The 17,303-nt window shown below is 40.1% G+C and overlaps 2 protein-coding genes and 1 pseudogene across 2 annotated transcripts; all 3 read right to left on the bottom strand.

Annotated features, from left to right (window-relative positions):
* Positions 1–521: 521 nt before the first annotated feature.
* Positions 522–10,013, bottom strand: LOC139422563 (myosin-8-like; annotated as a pseudogene).
* A 2,681-nt stretch (positions 10,014–12,694) lies between these two features.
* On the bottom strand, positions 12,695–15,517 carry LOC139422300 (protein SCO1 homolog, mitochondrial-like). The gene is made up of 7 exons (XM_071173492.1): positions 15,135–15,517; positions 14,879–14,998; positions 14,628–14,718; positions 14,249–14,446; positions 13,963–14,055; positions 13,738–13,853; positions 12,695–13,614 (listed from the first exon to the last, which is right to left on the bottom strand). Exons 1-7 carry the CDS (start codon positions 15,288–15,290, stop codon positions 13,480–13,482), a joined length of 909 nt encoding a protein of 302 aa, XP_071029593.1. The 5' UTR covers positions 15,291–15,517; the 3' UTR covers positions 12,695–13,479.
* Positions 15,518–15,999: 482 nt separating this feature from the next.
* Positions 16,000–16,891, bottom strand: LOC139421450 (transmembrane protein 220-like). Its single transcript, XM_071172368.1, is given in 4 exon segments — positions 16,000–16,276; positions 16,392–16,451; positions 16,543–16,700; positions 16,748–16,891. Coding segments are annotated over 4 exon segments (492 nt in total). The 3' UTR covers positions 16,000–16,146.
* Between the last annotated feature and the right edge of the window lie 412 nt (positions 16,892–17,303).

Genomic DNA, 17,303 nt, shown 5'->3' with positions numbered 1-17,303 from the left:
ATTTGAAGAGCCCATAATCAAATCTACATTCAGTTAAATGACTTGAAGAAGAGGGTTTTATTCATCAATTCCTAATTATTCTTTGGTCTGTGTATGGTTTTTTCATCTCTCAACCTTTATGGTGGTTTGCAACTCAAGACAATTCAATTGGTGGTTCATGAAGCAACATGTTTGGGAACCCTTGGTCTATGAAGAAGTGTTACCTCAAATTTATGACACAAAGACAATAGACCAGTATGAAACTGCTTTGTATAATTTAATTCTATTCTATTTAATTCTTATAAGTTACATTAATTTGTACTGTATTTCATTGTCATTTTCTGCTTTTAAGTAGAACATCTGAGCATGGCAGTGAAACTATAGCACAGAGGAATGCTAACATACAGGTGTATGTACAACGGTGTAAGCATGCATGTATCTTTGCAACAATAATTATTGTATACTGGATCTACATTCTGTGTCTGAGTTATTGTAATTCTAAACATGAATTACAGCACTATCAGCAGAAGATGCTCATATCTCTATTCTTCTCCTTTGACGCCAACATCAAGACTCTTAGCTCAAAATGTGTTCACTTGGCATTCTGCTATGTCTGCTTCATCAAGCTCATGTTGCACCTTCCTGAATTTAGCCAAATTGATACTGGTCTGCTCCTCCTGTGGTTCACAGAAAATAGATAGATATGAATAAGTTAGAAGTGGTGAACTGTTGTCCTATTTATCTCATAATACTATGCACAGTTGTTGCCAATAATATATTGTACTCACCGCCTCCTCACTCTGCCTTTGGTAAGCTTTCACCCTCATCTGCAGCTTGTCGACCAACTCCTGCAGTCTGCATACATTCTTCTTATCTTCCTCACCCTACAAACCCAGTGTTATTAATTACTCACATATTTTATCATGATTCTGTAAAAGTCAGGAATAAACAACCTAACATATTTTATCTGATATGTGAACTCCTTGACTTTTCTCTCATATTTTCGCACACCCTTCATGGCTTCCGCCCCACGTTTCTGCTCTGCATCCTGTTCATTCTCCAGCTCTCTAACCTTGAGTGTAAATAATGTATTACAAAATAATCACAAACTAAGAGAGTGTGAACTGGAAATAAAACTTTTATCTTTATCCTTACTCTGGTCTCTAGTTTCTGGAGCTCTTTTTTTCCACATTTCAGGGCTAACTGCTCAGCCTCATCCAGACGCTGCTGAAAGTCTTTAACAGAGACCTCCAGGTTCTTCTTCATCCTCTCCATGTGAGCACTGGTGTCCTGCTCCTTCTTCAGCTCCTCAGCCATCATGGCAGCTTATCGATACAGAATTTGCAATCGATCAAGACATTGTTTAAGCAGACTTCATTTGGGCTGAGATTTACACTTAGTTCGGACTTACATCTATTATAGCCCTTTTAGTTTTCTCATCTGCATTTCTTGCTTCTTGGACTGCATCTTCCACCTCTGATTGCAGCTGAGTTACGTCAGACTCCATCTTCTTTTTTGTGCTGATGAGACCAGTGTTCTGTTAAATGAGTAAAGAGATAAGGTAACACAATAAGTTCAATTGATACATTTCTCTTAAGGCCAACGTTCTGAATTGTTTATGGGGCCTCACTTGAGAGTGCAACAGGTGCATCCTCTCGCTCACGTCGACCAGCTCCTGCTCGGCCAGTTTACGGCACCTCTCTGACTGCTCTAGTGTTGCCCTCATCTCCTCAATCTTTGCCATCATCAGTGTATTGCGGCATTCTACAATGGCCAGCTGCTCCTTCAAGTCCTCCTGCCCATGGAGGGCATTATCCAAATGGACCTGAGTGTCCTGAAACAGAAAGGTCATGAATAAGTCCAATACCCACTGACTAGAACTTTGATAGAGATGGTGAGTGTCGTGGTTGAAAGAAAATGGGTTTCTGGAATCAAACACTAACTTTGAGCTGGCCCTGGATGTTTCTGAGCTGCTTGGTAGCATCAGCTGCTTGGTGGTTGGCATGGCCCAGTCCATCCTTATCACGTATGTACTGTTGCACATGCTCTCCATGCTCTTACAGTAAGTAACCATGCTCGTATAGTAAGTAAGATGCTCTTACAGTAAGTAACCAGTGTATCCAACCTGGACTCAGGGGTAGACGTAACATAGTAAATGTAAATGTTATGTTTCGTATGGTATGTATTAATTTGCAGATGTCCATCATCCATTTCTATGATATGTCACAAATTGTGTTATGTTACAAATTTACAAATTCCAATTTTATGTGGCTAATGTTAGCTAGACTATGATTTAAGGTTTGGGTTAGGAGTTAGGTTAAAGTTAGGGTTAGCTATCAGCTAAGTAGTTGCAAAGTAGCTACCCACCCACACAACCTACGGATTGCTAGACGTTCGCATTATACACCCAACCTACTTTTGTTTTTTGTATTAAGCAACCTTCTGTCTTATATAACCATGCCAAACGTAACATATCATACTAATTTGAACTTCCTGGATTTACGTTTACTATGTTACCGCTAGTCTATGAGACCAAGCTGGTGTATAGTGAATGGGTTTCTTTTGTATGTTGAATATCAACATGGTCAACATCTGATTAACCTACCTTGCTGTTGAGAACACTTCCACGTTGCAGGCCAAGTCATCAATTTCCATCTTATATTCACTTTTCTCCTTCTCCAGTTTCTGCTTAACTCTCTGGAGGTTGTCCATTTGTTCTCCCAGTTCTGCCACGCTGTTTGCCTGCTTCTTGCGGAGAGCAGCAGTGATTGACTCATTCTGCAGGGTTCGAGATCACGACGCAGCCTCTGAAACTCACTTCCGCGCTTCTTGTTTGCATCAATTTGGGAAGCAGTGGCTCCACCAGCTTCTTCCAGTCTCTGACTGATCTCCTCAAGTTCCCTGGAGAGATCAGACCTCTGCTTCTCTATCTTGGCCCGAGCAGAGCGCTCAGCTTCGATTTCCTCGTCGAGTTCCTCAATGCGAGTCTGTGGTAAAGAAAATGATTTCGTCCACATTTTGGCAAACGTTACAATGTATGCATTTAATTTATTTTCACAAACTACATACCTGAAACTCCTTTATTTTCTTCTGAGGTTGAGAGCTCAATATTTGTTCATCCTCAATTTTACCTTGCAGGTAACTGAACTCTAAATCCTTCCTGAAAACATTTGAGAATTCATTGAATGGAAATGAGTTGATGCTCCATTGTTTGTGCTGCTTCTATCACTTTCAACTGTTGCTCTATCAAAATGTGAATCAAGAGGTTTTAATCTCCATAAACTCAATGATAATTTCTAACTTACTTTTTAAATCTTTCATCCATTTGTTGTCTTTCATTCTCCAGGTCCATAACATTTTCCTGGGACAGCTTGAGATCTCCCTCAAGTTTTCTTTTGGCTCTTTCCAAATCCGCATGCACCTTCTTCTCCTGCTCTAGAGATCCCTCAAGCTGGAAGGAGACCATAGTCCAGAACAATCGAAATCTTGAAAGAATACGTCACTTGATGCTTACATTATCAACCTGTTGCTCCAGCTTGACCTTTGTCTTAGTCAGAGTGTTGACTGTGTCCTCATCTGCCTGGATATCATCCAGGGTCTGCTGGTGCACCTCTTGCAATGCCTTGATCTCCTTTGAAGACTTCAGAACATGTTCTTCTAATGTGGTCAACTCTTCTGTCAAATGTTTCACCTGTGTTAAAAAATGCACACAGTTACCCTGCATTCACTGTGGTTATGAGATTTAAAGTCATGAGCTGATGTGCTTATCAGATGCCCTGACCGTATTTTCTGTGGCATATTTCTCCTTCTCAACCTCGGCAATAGTGAGCTCCAGGTCGTATATATCCCTTTTGAGATCGTAGCACTCATCCTCCAGTTTTCTCTTCCTGGCAGTGACCTCTGCATTGATCTCCTCCTCTTACTCAATTCTTTCAGAGACCTCCTTGGTTTTTGCCTCTAGATGGATCTTGCTCTTGAGCAACCCCTCACATCTCTCCTCTGCATCAGCACACCGTTACAGCGCAGCTGATGCAAAACAAGGAAGTGTTCCATTGACCCTACATGGAAAGGCAGAATTCTGTCAGGTCAGGCAGCCTTGAGAGCAAACAACCCACATTACATGTTTCAAACCTTTACATACCTGGTGTTTTGGTCTTGTTTGGGATGATGCATCTCACAAAATGGGGATGTGTGGACCTCAGGTTAGACATAAGCTTGTTGAGATTTTCCTGAGAGAAGGTTATGAAATGATCAAAAATAATGAACAAGCAAATCAATGCTCACTGAATTGTGCATGGAATGGTTCTGAAGTCTACATACGATCATTAGATGGATATACGTGTTCATAGGAGTAGGAGGAAACAGTTTTACCCTGAAAAGTGCAGAGACAGTCTGGAAAGAGGACCCCTTCTTTTTTGTTCCTCTTTGGTTTCTATCAGCTACAGAAAGAGAGGCATAAAACAATTATATTTCAACTCAAGGTCATTTTTCACTGATGTCTTATAATGCTGATGTAAACTCACCATCAACTAAGACAAACGTTGCAAACAACTGAGACAATAGTTTCAGGGCAGCTTTTTGGTACAGTTGTACCACAGTGTCATTCAGTGGGTCCTTGTTCTTCTCCAGCCAGCCACCGATGTTGTAGTCCACAGTGCCAGCGTAGTGCACCAGGGTGAAGTGGGCCTCTGCCTTGGCTTTGGCAGACTTGGGCTTCTGGAAGTTGCTGTTCTTTCCAAGATGCTGGTCGTAGAGTTTGTTCTTGAAGGAGCAGTCTGTTGCCTTTGGAAACATGCATTCTTCTTCAAGGATGGAGAAAAAACCCATTGGCTGTGGAAGATTTAGTGTAACGGGTTTAGAAGAACCAAGGTTCATTGTTTTGATCATGTCTGTCTACTAAATTTCAATATTTTGCTTGTAACCTTTTGAATTACTGTCAATAAACAGATGTTTTTCAACTCTGTCCTGTTGATCCTAACTTATTGAATCCATTAACAGTTAGACTGTAAAGAGTGACTTAAAGAAAGGCTGAAAAGGTCACAATACCTTCTCAATAAACTCAATGCAGGCAGCCAAGTCCATACCAAAGTCACTGAACTCCCAGTCTATTCCTTCCTTCTTGTATTCCTCTTGTTCCAACACAAACATGTGGTGATTGAAAAACGATTTCAGTTTCTCATTAGTGAAGTTGATGCAGAGCTGTTCCAGGCTGTTCATCTACATGGTTTACAAAATAGAATTAAATAACATACAATCAATTATTATGTTGTCGTAAAAGTGTTTCAAATGAGGAGTCCACTCATACCTCAAAGATCTCAAAGCCTGCTATGTCCAGAACGCCAATAAAATGCTGTCTGGGCAATTTGGTGTCTAGCTGCTGGTTTATTCTGGTCACCATCCACAAGAACAGTTTATCATACACTGCCTTAGACAGGACACCCATGGAGTTATTCACCTGCAAATGAGACAAAACAATACAAATTTGTGAGAGTTGGGTGAGGGTCATTCATGTCTGTACACACTTCAATGTAGTTGTCATACCTGTTGAACTGTCTGTCCTTTGGTGACATATTCATTCCCGACCTTCACTCTGGGATAGCACACAGCCTTCAGTAAATCAGCAGAGTTCAGGCCCATGAGGTAGGTGACTTTGTCAGCCATTATTGGATACACGAGACAAAAAATATGAGTGGATTCTGGCTGTGAATAAGTGAAGATTTAATTCGAATTTCTAAATAAGTCAAAATCAAAGACTGCTGACACTCAGTGCCATCAGGCTCTGCCTGTTCCTCACGCTGCTTCTGCTTGAACGTCATGTTCCCATGATGCATCACAGCACCAGTCAGTTTGTAGATCCCAAGTTTCTCCTCTGCATTGAAGCCTAGGATATCAATGGCACTCTATTGGGACAGATATTGGAGCTCAGTCAAACACATAGAAACATTTAATCAGTCCCGAAGACAATCTTATACAGTACAGTTGAGGGCTTTCTATTATGTTTTCAATGTAGTTATTTTCCAAGCTGTGTGGGTAATATAAAGATATGGATATAAGGTATAGGTGGACTAACATCTGTGGCCATGAGCTCTTCTGTGTCATTGATGCTTTGCACCGTTATTTCCCCCTGACTGATGAAAGGGTAGTCATATGGGTTGGTGGTGATGAGCAGCATCTCTGGTCAACATGATAGAGAAGGTGTATATTTACCATTAGGGGTTTTATTGGTGTTGGAGGCTGAATTTACAGTACACAGCACATTTTCCAGATTGCATATTCCAGCCCTCTTTTTAGATGCAAAACGTTTAAAGGGTCAATCTGCAATTCAAACAACAAAGTGGTTAACCTACCACTGTTTTTGGTAAACAGTTGAGGGATGGGGCTGGGGAAATATAACCACTCTCAAATTCATGGAGAGAGCTATGGATGTGGGGACTGACTTGGCTATACAGTTTTTTATTTACAATTACATTGTTTTACTCTATTGTTCGTAAACAATCTTATATTTTGGGTTCTGATGGGGAACGACAGTTGACCTAGCTCATGAGGCATTTATTCTTCAAGAATCAATGGGTATATATCATTAATTTAAAAGTACACAAATGGATGTAGCAATCACAGATTGTCCACTTAAAGTAACCAATAACCTTGCAGTCCAAAACTACAATTACTGTGTATGGCTTTACATAGATCCACCAGCTAGAATTACTCAACTTGCCAATTAACTCAGGCTTCTTATTGGACATGATAACTCCTTTCTGCTAGGAGCCGAAACGTTACCCTGGTTTTTCCAATAGGTCTAAAGTAGGAAATCATAGAAATCAAGGGACATCTTGTTCCAATCCAGAGCAATGGCCTTGTATTTGCAAAGAAAATAGGCAAGCAAACTCACAAGTCTCAATATCAACTGAGGACAGCTTCCCGTTTGTTCCAAAGTGGATGCGGATGAATTTTCCCTGTATGTTTTCCAAATATTAAATTGTTTTTAAATTGTCACATTTCAGCTAAGGTGACTGGTTTATGAATGCATGCCTGGCTATATGTTAACCCTATATGCTCATACTGTATGTTGATCAAACACACTCACAAAGCGAGAGGAGTTGTCGTTCCTCACTGTCTTGGCATTCCCAAAAGCCTCCAGCAGAGGGCTGGCCTGGATGATTTGATCCTCCAGGGTTCCCTTTGAGAATAAAAGTGTTGGCAAGTATGAGTAAATACACTTTACAGTAAATGAAATAGAAATTACTTTTGCAACAGAAAATGCAAGAGGGAACTATATACATCTTATGTTAATGTAACATGAGTATGGATAGAACCTGAATTTTTCCATTGATTTCCTTCTTCTTATCACTTCCTCCAGCCATTGCGATTGTGGCAAAATACTGGATGACTCACTTGGTGTTTACAGTCTTCCCTGCACCAGATTCCCCACTGTCAAAATCAAGATTGAACAACACAATTGAGTGTAATAATGTAAACTTTCATAGTAAATCTAGTTCTTTACAGAGGCAGACAATTAGTAACCGCATGTGCAACAGTACATACGCGATAAGGATGGACTGGTTTTCACGATCTGTTGAAAGATAAAATCAGTGGTGGAAAAACTACCCCATTTTCATACTCGAGTAAAAGTAAAGATACCTTAATAGAAAATGACTCAAGTAAAAGCGAAAGTCACCCAGCAAAATCTACTTGAGTAAAAGTCCAAAAGTATTTTGTTTTTTAAAATATACTTAAGTATCAAAAGTAAAAGTAATTGCTAAAATATACTTAAGTATCAAAAGTATAAATAATTTCAAATTCCTTATATCAAGAAAACCAGACGGCACGATTTTCTTGTTTTTAAAATGTATGGATAGCCAGAAATAATTTACAAACAAAGCATTTGTGTTTAGTGAGTCCGCCATATCAGATGCAGTAGGGATGACTAGGGATTTTCTCTTTAAGTGAGTGAATTATACCATTTTCATTTCCTACTAAGCATTCAAAATGTAACAAGTACTTTTGGGTGTTAGGGCAAATGTATGGAATAGAAAGTACATTATTTTCTTTAGGAATGTAGTGGAGTAAAAGTAGAAGTTGTCAAAAATAGAAATAGTAAAGTACACCCCAAAAAACTACTTAAGTAGTACTTTCAAGTATTTTTACTTAAGAACTTTACACCACTGGATAAAATTGCCACAATATGATACATCATGAAATGAAGATTATACCTGTTAGCATAAACTGATAGGCATTATCAGAGATGGAGAAAATGTGGGGTGGGACCTCCTTGCGCTTCTTGCACCGATAGCCAGCCACCTTCTCTGGGTTGTAGACCGGGAGCCACTTATAGGGGTTCACATTCACACAGAACAGCCCAGAGTAGGTCTGCAATAGGGGAACAACTCAGGTTATGTCATTCATGACTTGATCTGATTGAACCCATTAAACTAGTTGGTAGATGTTTGATTGACAATGCAATTAGAAGATGTACGTTTGACTGAGTTGAAATGTAATCTGATCTGTGTCTGCTTACATAGATCATCCAGGCAGCGTAGTGCTCTTTGAGGTTGTACAGCACGGCTGGCTCATGGAGATGGGTCAACGTGGCCATGTCCTCGATCTTGGCAAATTTAAGAGGGTTCATAGGGCTGATGTCATCCGGATTCACTGTGACAACCTGCAACATGATCAAATAAAGAGGAGGGCAGTTAGGGGAGGCAAGTTTCCATTCAAATAACAAACCAGTTGCATTCTAGAATAACAACTGGATGAAACTGCATCGAAATCATTCCACGGTGGCATAATTAACTTTTTGATGAAATGACATGTACTCTGAATTTCAGTCACTCTCACATAGTAAGTTAAATATATCATGCTTTCCCACTGGGCAAACACTGGTTGAATGTTGTTTCCACGTCATTTCAACAACAAAAATTGTATGTGATGACGTTGAATCAATGTGGAAAACTGATTGGATTTGAAATAGACCAAATCATCAACGTAAGTGAATATTGTCTTCTCTTAACCCAACTGTTAACCATGGTGGAATGTTTTGTTGACATCACTTTGAATTCATGTTAGCTGACAACTCAACCAAATGTAAATGAAAACTAGACGTTAAACTGACGTCTGTGCCCAGTGGGTTAGAACATAGCTATATGGTCAGATGTTCTAGACCATTTGATATGTACTCACCCTCCCATCCTCAGTCTCCACTATGACCTTGGAGATGTCTTGGCTCTTGATTTTGCCTTTCACATACTCCATCTTTAGATCTGCCACAAAGCAGGCCGTTTTGGCATCAAATGTCTTGACCTGTGCCGCAATCCTCTCCCGCTCCGGCTTGCGGAGGTACGAGGCAGTCTATATTCCTTGAGAAGATCCAATAAACATCAAAGGCCTAAGTATATGATTTGGTCTATTCTTACCTGAGTGTTGCAGTTACAAAATCAATGATCACAGTAGGACAACCCCTGGAGTTTCAGAAAAGTGACAAAGACTGTATGGATGCTCTCTCTCTATGGATGCAACCTCTATTTTTGTTAAATGTTTGCTGTCTCAACAGTACGCCAAAGACATACCTCCAATGCCCTGCTGTCATCGCACTAACAATAATTTTTATAAGGGATGGCTTGTTTTTTTTCTATTTGCTTGACAGCTTCTCTGTATTTGTATAAAAATCTAATCTGGCTCATATGCCACCATGGAAAAGTAAAGTATGTCCATTTTGTATTTTCAACTGTCTATCTATAGCTGTATTGTGTCACATTTAAATGTTTTCAATTGTAACCCTGCAGCCTGTCCATTAAAAAGCAATGATGGATAAGGATGGCAGTTTAGAGGGCTTGGGTTCAGATACGACATTCCTCATTTTCTGGGATCAGGGAAGATTAGGTTTGTTAGGGCATTGCTCAGATTCTGGCATTGGGCGACTGGGATCACGGTCATTTAGGGCTCACTGGGAGGGCATGGCCCGATACGGGCTGGGGTTGACAGGTGGCAGTTAGCATGTTCCAGACAGACAGAGACAAGTCCGTCTGCGTGTATTCCATTGTCATTCAAAGACCTGAGACGAAGAGATGTTATCAAAAACCTTTTCAGTTTTGCTTTCAATTGACCTAATGCTAAACTGAGGTAATGTTGCTATATGAGATTGGATTGAGTCACAGTGACCAATACATAAATGTGCAATAAAAATGAAACATACTGACACAGCATATTTGACACAGGAATGAACAAAAATGATCTGAACAAAAATGATCTACTAAACTGAATACCAGAGGCCTTTGTCGACTCTATAATGAAGCACGCTGAAGAAATACAAGAAGTCTGACAATACAAACATCTAAGCTGCTTCCAAATGTGATGATGTTGCATGTAGTAAAACGCTTTACAGACGACCTGAATATATCTCATACAAAAGCAGCCCGTGCCTCACCATGGCTTCAAAAAAATCCAGGCCTCCGTTTATGCATATACAGGTGGCATTTCAAGAATGCAATGACAAACAATACAATGCATTCAGAGTGCTGTAGATGTTTTCAATTGGTTTATGTTCCGTTTATTCCTGCGTGTGGCAGTGTGCAAGAGCAATTCTAAATTCTATGAAATAAACATTTTACTGATTCAAATTCAAACTTATTTTGAAAACAAAATTGACAGATATACTGTTGTACATTTTGAGCACAAAATTATCTCTGGTCCAAGGTGTTAGTGCACATTAGTAAAGGAACGGTCAGTAACGCCCTGGACCAGAGCTAGCACAGTTGAGCAGGGTCTGTGTTTTGTTTACCTCTGAATCAGAAGACTGACTATACCGGCACACTTTACAGTGACAAAACATCCCATTTAGAGACTAGATCAGGGGTGTCAAACTCATTCCATGGAGGGCCAAGGCTTTTGGTTTTTCCTTTCAATTAAGACCTAGACAACCAGGTATGGGGACATCCTAACTAATTCGTGACCTTAATTCATTGATCAACTACAAGGAAAGAGTGAAAAGCCACAGACACCCGGCCCTCCGTGGAATGAGTTTGGCACCTGTGGACTAGACAGATGCTGCCTCATCATCAGGTAGTTTAGTTTAGACTGTTTGTCTGAGATCATGCACTCCATTGGACAAGCTCCTAACCACGCGTCAGTTAGAATGTAAACTGACTGGCATAGAAGTGCTGTGGTCATAATCATGACCCTCCACAGCTCCCTCTAAAACTCATGTGATGTCACATGCAGTCGACAATAGAACTCCAACGCCTGCATTCTTTCTTTCAATTTCCTTTATATCTATTGATTAACTCAGCTGCGCACAATGCTAAACAATTTCTTTAGACTTACACTCTATGCATGATCCTATTCTACCCTATAAACATGTTACAAAGAACATTTATCTGTAAAACGTCAAATGAATGTGTGAACTGTCTCCAAGGAAAGAGTCAGTAGAGTTGTACGGTGTGTGGGCCATTCATTTTCATAAACTATGACAAACTGACACTGCATCAAAGCCAACCTAATTGGTGATTTAATATCCCATGAATGTCATTTGAAGGGCTGGCAACGGTTGTGGGTATAATTGGTCATGGGCAGGCAGTAGGCACTGGCTATGCTGACCTCCACTTTATAGTAAAGTATGTACATTGACTGTGTCAAGGACACTGCGAGATTGTGGGAATTTGAAGTCACAGTGCGAACGAGAGGAAGTAAGGAGACATTCCCCGTCGGTTGGTTCTGTCCGAGGCAGACTGATGCCTGCCCCTGGTGGAAAATAGATCTGAGGACGGGTATATCTGCCTTAAATTAGAGGGTCAACGGACAGGAGACCACAAAATAAAGCTGCTGATAACCACTTCTAGTCTGAAAGAACACCCAGTTTTAGGGGGACTGTCTCAGACAAGACATCCACAGGGACAGACACTGATCGTATCATCAAACTTAACTCTCCAGGGCAACAGTGTATATTGAATAAGGCACAAGGGACTCCTGTCCAATTTTGCAAAGAGACAGGCATTTACTGTAGGTTGGACACAACAAATCAAGATATGGAATGGTTCAGTGGGGGAATTCATGAGCATACAATTTAAAATTCTCATAAAGGATGATTTGATACTTTGAGAGCTGAAAGGTGACCTCTTCTCATCTAGAAGAGTATTCTTCCCAGTCATCACAAACCACCAACCAGCCAGGAATGAGTGGAGTGCTTTGCCAAAGAGTGCTGAACAACTGCTGTGCTCTCCCTAGTTCAGGTTAACAAGGAGGAACTCAACAGGTTCTTGCCTAAAATACAGTCATCGGCTGCATATTCAGTTTGCAAGGATATTGAGAAATAATTTGTATGTATTATAAAACACAAATAAATGTGTGTGTGTGTGTGTGTGTGTAACTTCAACAAAAAGTATATGTTATTATGAGCCAATCATGCATCTATGGCTATAACCAGAAATAGAGGCTCCGGTGATTACCATTTATTTGCAGAACAATGCGCCCAGTCAAGACACTGGCCTGGCTGTCATATCAATAGCAACATGATTACAAATCAAGCTGTTAAATGAATTATCTAGGACAGTACTCTTGACAACTAATACGAACAACCTTAAACTCTGACCAGCACGTGTTTGCCACTAGGAACAGGCTAGTCTACAATATGGTTGCACAAAGTGAAGCCCTGATAACCTGCATGGTAGCCTACGACTACAAGGGCAGTAAAACATAAATAATAATAAGACAGACAGACATAACAGTAAATCCAAGTTTAATAAATTAAACCTTATTTTGGAAATTCAGTTGAAATATGACTGATTTATGAATAGTACAAATCGAGTAACCAAAGAGTTATTACAGTGCATAAATGTTTCTGGTGTCACTGAGACGAGTCCAGGTATTGGGCCAGACTTAACAGAAGAATTAGTGTAAAGGAAGTAAAGCCGAACTGTAACTGCACAACGACTCATGTTTTTTTCCATTAGGAGTGTCCAAGGGTAAACACTGGAAACCTTTAGTTCTTCAGTATTGATTTCCAGGGAATACTTCCCCCCTACATTTTATGGTAGTTACATTTCTTTAGGTACTTAAAATCAAGTATTTCTTTTTGGCTCTCATATTTTTACATCGAAACAATTGTATTTCACATCGATTTAAATAATGGGCAAAGCAGAAAAAGTAAACACTTAAGTGTTGTCCACACCCATTTGCAAACAATCACTTTAAACCATCTTAGACTTAAATATGATATTAGAGACCATATTAAATGGTGAACCGCAACAAGGAAATGGTAAGTCGTAGACATCTGAATTCAATGAAAATCTGTAATGCAAATAAATATTCCATGTCATTGACATAACATGGCAGCATTCAGTCCTGCTGGGCCAGAGGCTGCTGGGCCAGAGGCTGCTGGGCCAGAGGCTGCTGGCCAGAGGCTGCTGGGCCAGAGGCTGCTGACGGTCTCTGAAGGCTGTGAGAGAGGCACATAAGATGTGTTCCCAGACACAGACAGTGCACTTGACCAGTTCTCCTTCATCTCACCTCTTAATTCCCCTTCTTGTACTTCCTCATGTGTGATGCAATGGAAGAGGAGATCTCAGCGCTCCTCTTGTTCTGTCCAAAATACTCTTTGAACTCTCCGTCCGGACCAACCAGGTACATGATGATTGTGTGATCGACCTGCAGTCAAGAATAAAGGAGGTTTCATTTAGATATCAATTCAGCTGGGAAAAGTGGGAATATCTACTTTACAATGAATAAATGAGAGTTCTGAATAAGGGCAGGATCAGACGATGAACTCACAATGTAGTCGTTGTCTTCATCCTTTGGTCCCTGGCTGTAGTAGACTCTGTAGGCTCGAGAGACCTGGTCAATTTGGGCCATTGTCCCAGTCAGGCCAATGAGCTTAGGGGAGAACTCTGGGGATAGAGGACAGAGGGGGAATGTTATTGTTCCACCAATGTGAGTCTAAGCCCCCCTTTTACCATAACATGGAAGCTACAGTAGTTAATGGCTTGTTCTCTTTACCTTTCACATATGTCCCCATGGCCTCAGGTGTGTCCCTGTCAGGATCAATGGTGATGAGGATGGGGGTCAGGTTTGGAAGAGACTGTATCCTGTCTGGGAAACATGGAAAGAGATGATGTTGATCACAACAAATCTCCTGTACATCCCAGAGTTGTAGCATTAACATTATGCTTTGTGACAACATGATATGAGTGACTGACTGGCTACTCACAACCATCTAATTGCCATGACATTAATAAATAATATGATGCATCATAAAGAGATGATTAAAATAAAAAGACTTTACCTATTTCATCAACCACCTCAATCATTTTCTCGATTTCATCAGGACAGATGTCAGGGCAGTGTGTAAACCCAAAGTAGATAAGGACCCACTGGCTGAGGAAATCCTCACTTTTACAGGGTTTATTATTCTGATCCACAAGAGAGAATGGACCCCCAAGTGCTGGTTTCCCCATTGACTTTGTCCTTTCTCTTTCAATCACTGCAGTGCATGTGTAAAAAAGACAACATAATGGAAAACAGATTGTTACCAACATGTACAGAAACTGACGATTAACTCCAGGAGAAGTTCAGTTCGGAACATAAATTAATGTGTGTAAATCCACTGATGGATATAGCCTACTGCATGATGGTGAGTATGCCAAGAGGTGAAATGTCCTTACATTCTTCTTTTTCCTTCTTGAAATATTTCATTCCGGCAAGGAGAACACCCCCGAATGCAAATGTTATTGCTAATGATTTCCAAGTCACTGGCTGCAGAGGATAGATGAATGGAGGCAGGCAAGCACAAGGTTAAAGACAAAGCAAAAGGCACGGTGCTTTATTTTATCCATAGACATTAAAACCAGGTTGTCAGGTGCCCAGCCACAGTTGTTTACATATCACTCAGAAATGAATTGATACGTTTACATACCCCTGTCTTTTTGGTTTTATCACCAGAAGGGGGTGGTGGAGGTAAAGACGAGAATGATCTTGAGTCGTAAAAGGACAACCACTGTGATGTCCGGCACGTCAAACTCCCGCATAGATTTACCTGTGCAGTGCACACAATATGTTAACATGGTAGATAGGTACAAGGATATCTGTCTTCAAGCTGTTAGTCATTCCGCGCTTCAAACGGTGAACACATTTGATCCTAGTCTGAGTGTTGTAAGCCATGTATGACCTACCAGACGGTGGACTGTCCGTGGTGAGAGATCGGTGTACGGAGTCTTTCTCGATAAAGCGCGTGTAAAGCTGCAGATTGTGCTCACGCTTTGGTGCGAAATCATACGGTTTAACAGTCGACAACTCAAAGTCTGATACGATATTAGGCCCACTGCCATGATGTTGAGCTAGTTTGTCAAGATCTCAATGCGGAAGTGGTGGCAGAATTTTACACAACGTGAATCATGAAAGTAAAAACGCATTCAAATTCCTGATCTTGGATCAGTATACCTTTAACAACGATTCTCATTGACCGAGTGGCTCGCAATATACACCTTTTAAGCTGACCCTGCCGGCGAACACAGTTATTTTTGTCTGTTAGAACCGGAAATTACGCACCTGAAGTCCTTTTTTTGTACTGGGTTCTCTGGGGGCTACTGACATCTAGCTATTGTAAAACACAGTACAGACAATTGACTTTTCATTGGCAGTAGCCTACTTCTGCTGCCAACTTTAACAAGTTAGGCGCACCAAACACAAAATTAGTTTGATTTAGATATAGCCTACATTACTTTTAAAGCACATATCCTGTAGCTATCGAGGCGCAGTTGTGCTAAATAATAATACCTAATTATTTGGAGCCTTGAGTAGGCTACAGTACATGCATTTCTTTCAATTTCGATTTCTGATGCAAAAATAATAATAAAAAGTCATTTATATTTGTTATTAAATTGCTTTATTTGATTGTGATTACACCAGATATCACCACAAGTGCAATGGGTTGCCTACAACAACAAAAATATTCATTATGATTCCAGTAAAAAAAAGGAAAATGTATCAATCATATACATTCTAATTTATGACATTGTCACTTATTTAGATGTATGGTTTAGCAGGGGTGTTTTTTACATGCGTCTTTTTAAACCATTCATGATTTCCATACTGCCTCTGTAGCTAGGTCATATCCTCTTGTAAATGTTCCATCCCGCAGATATGTTGCTCACTCGTCACTGGACTATCTTAATGAATGGATATCTACAGTGCAGTTTTACAATGCGGGGGCCAGCTGGTCCTCAGCTCCTTGTTAATGTAGTAGTACAGCCAGGCCACAAAGGGGAAGATTGGGATGGCAACAGCAACAGACAGTCTGAGAGCCCCAATAGAACTAATAGAAAAGAGTTACGACAGTACACATATCAGTGATGTACTGAGTTTGAGTCTTTTTTAAATAAAGTATTGCATGTAGGGATATGGTCCAAATCTATGTTGAAAGTCCTTACCTTCCAGAGTGTTGACACAGGAGAAGCCAGACAAGTATCAACATGAGACCAGATAATTCCCTGGGGATAGAGAGAAACAGGTGTGACCAAAAATAATTATTGTACACAATGCTCATCTAAACAGAAAAATATGTTGACTGTGAGACTATACCTTCCCTCCTCTTGCTGGAAGATATTTATGATGCGCTCTTTATACAGAGTCCATCCCATCATGGAAACAACAGCAGTCGAAATAAGCATATGAAGTTTAGCAATTCTCCTCCAAAGTAGTGTCTCTGAAAAATTTAAACATTCAGGGTGCAGTGCAGGCTCATGCATATATATTTCTAGCTTTAACTACACTCATGATACTAAACAGTCAATGGCCAAAAATGTTAAAATGGAAATGTTATTTAATAGGAAAAATAGGCAGAGAACAATGACATGCATACATTGCAAAGTCTCCAAATGATCAGAGAAAAGTTAGTTTTTGTGCACCTAACTTCACTAGGTTCGTTCATTGTCACGGTCTATAACTACAGAACCAGTTTCTCGTAATCAGCCATTCGACAGCAAATTTTCCTCCTGGACTTTGCGTATCCGTATTTTTGTTTTGTTTTTGAAGTTTCGACAAGTGAACATTTATAGGCACTATAGCAAAGTCGCCAAGACTCGTTGTTTTGTATCTTTTTTTCATGAAAAGTGCTTTCTGAATATATATGAATAAGGAAAACGATTAAACGTTACATATGTGTTACTGTTACATTAAATACTGATTTGGCTACTTTAAAATAAAAACAATTCTGGACAGTATTACACATACTTTAAATGTACGTAAACTGACATTTTACTGTTAACTGTATGGTAATTCATAGTCTAATACAATTAGGCTAGAAATCGCCCCTACCCACTGATACACGATCAGATATTTGT

Source organism: Oncorhynchus clarkii, chromosome 12 (genome assembly GCF_045791955.1).
Source record: "Oncorhynchus clarkii lewisi isolate Uvic-CL-2024 chromosome 12, UVic_Ocla_1.0, whole genome shotgun sequence".
NCBI classification, from domain to species: domain Eukaryota; kingdom Metazoa; phylum Chordata; class Actinopteri; order Salmoniformes; family Salmonidae; genus Oncorhynchus; species Oncorhynchus clarkii.
Note: the sequence above shows the minus strand (reverse complement) of the source record. Positions and strands in the feature narration are given on the sequence as shown.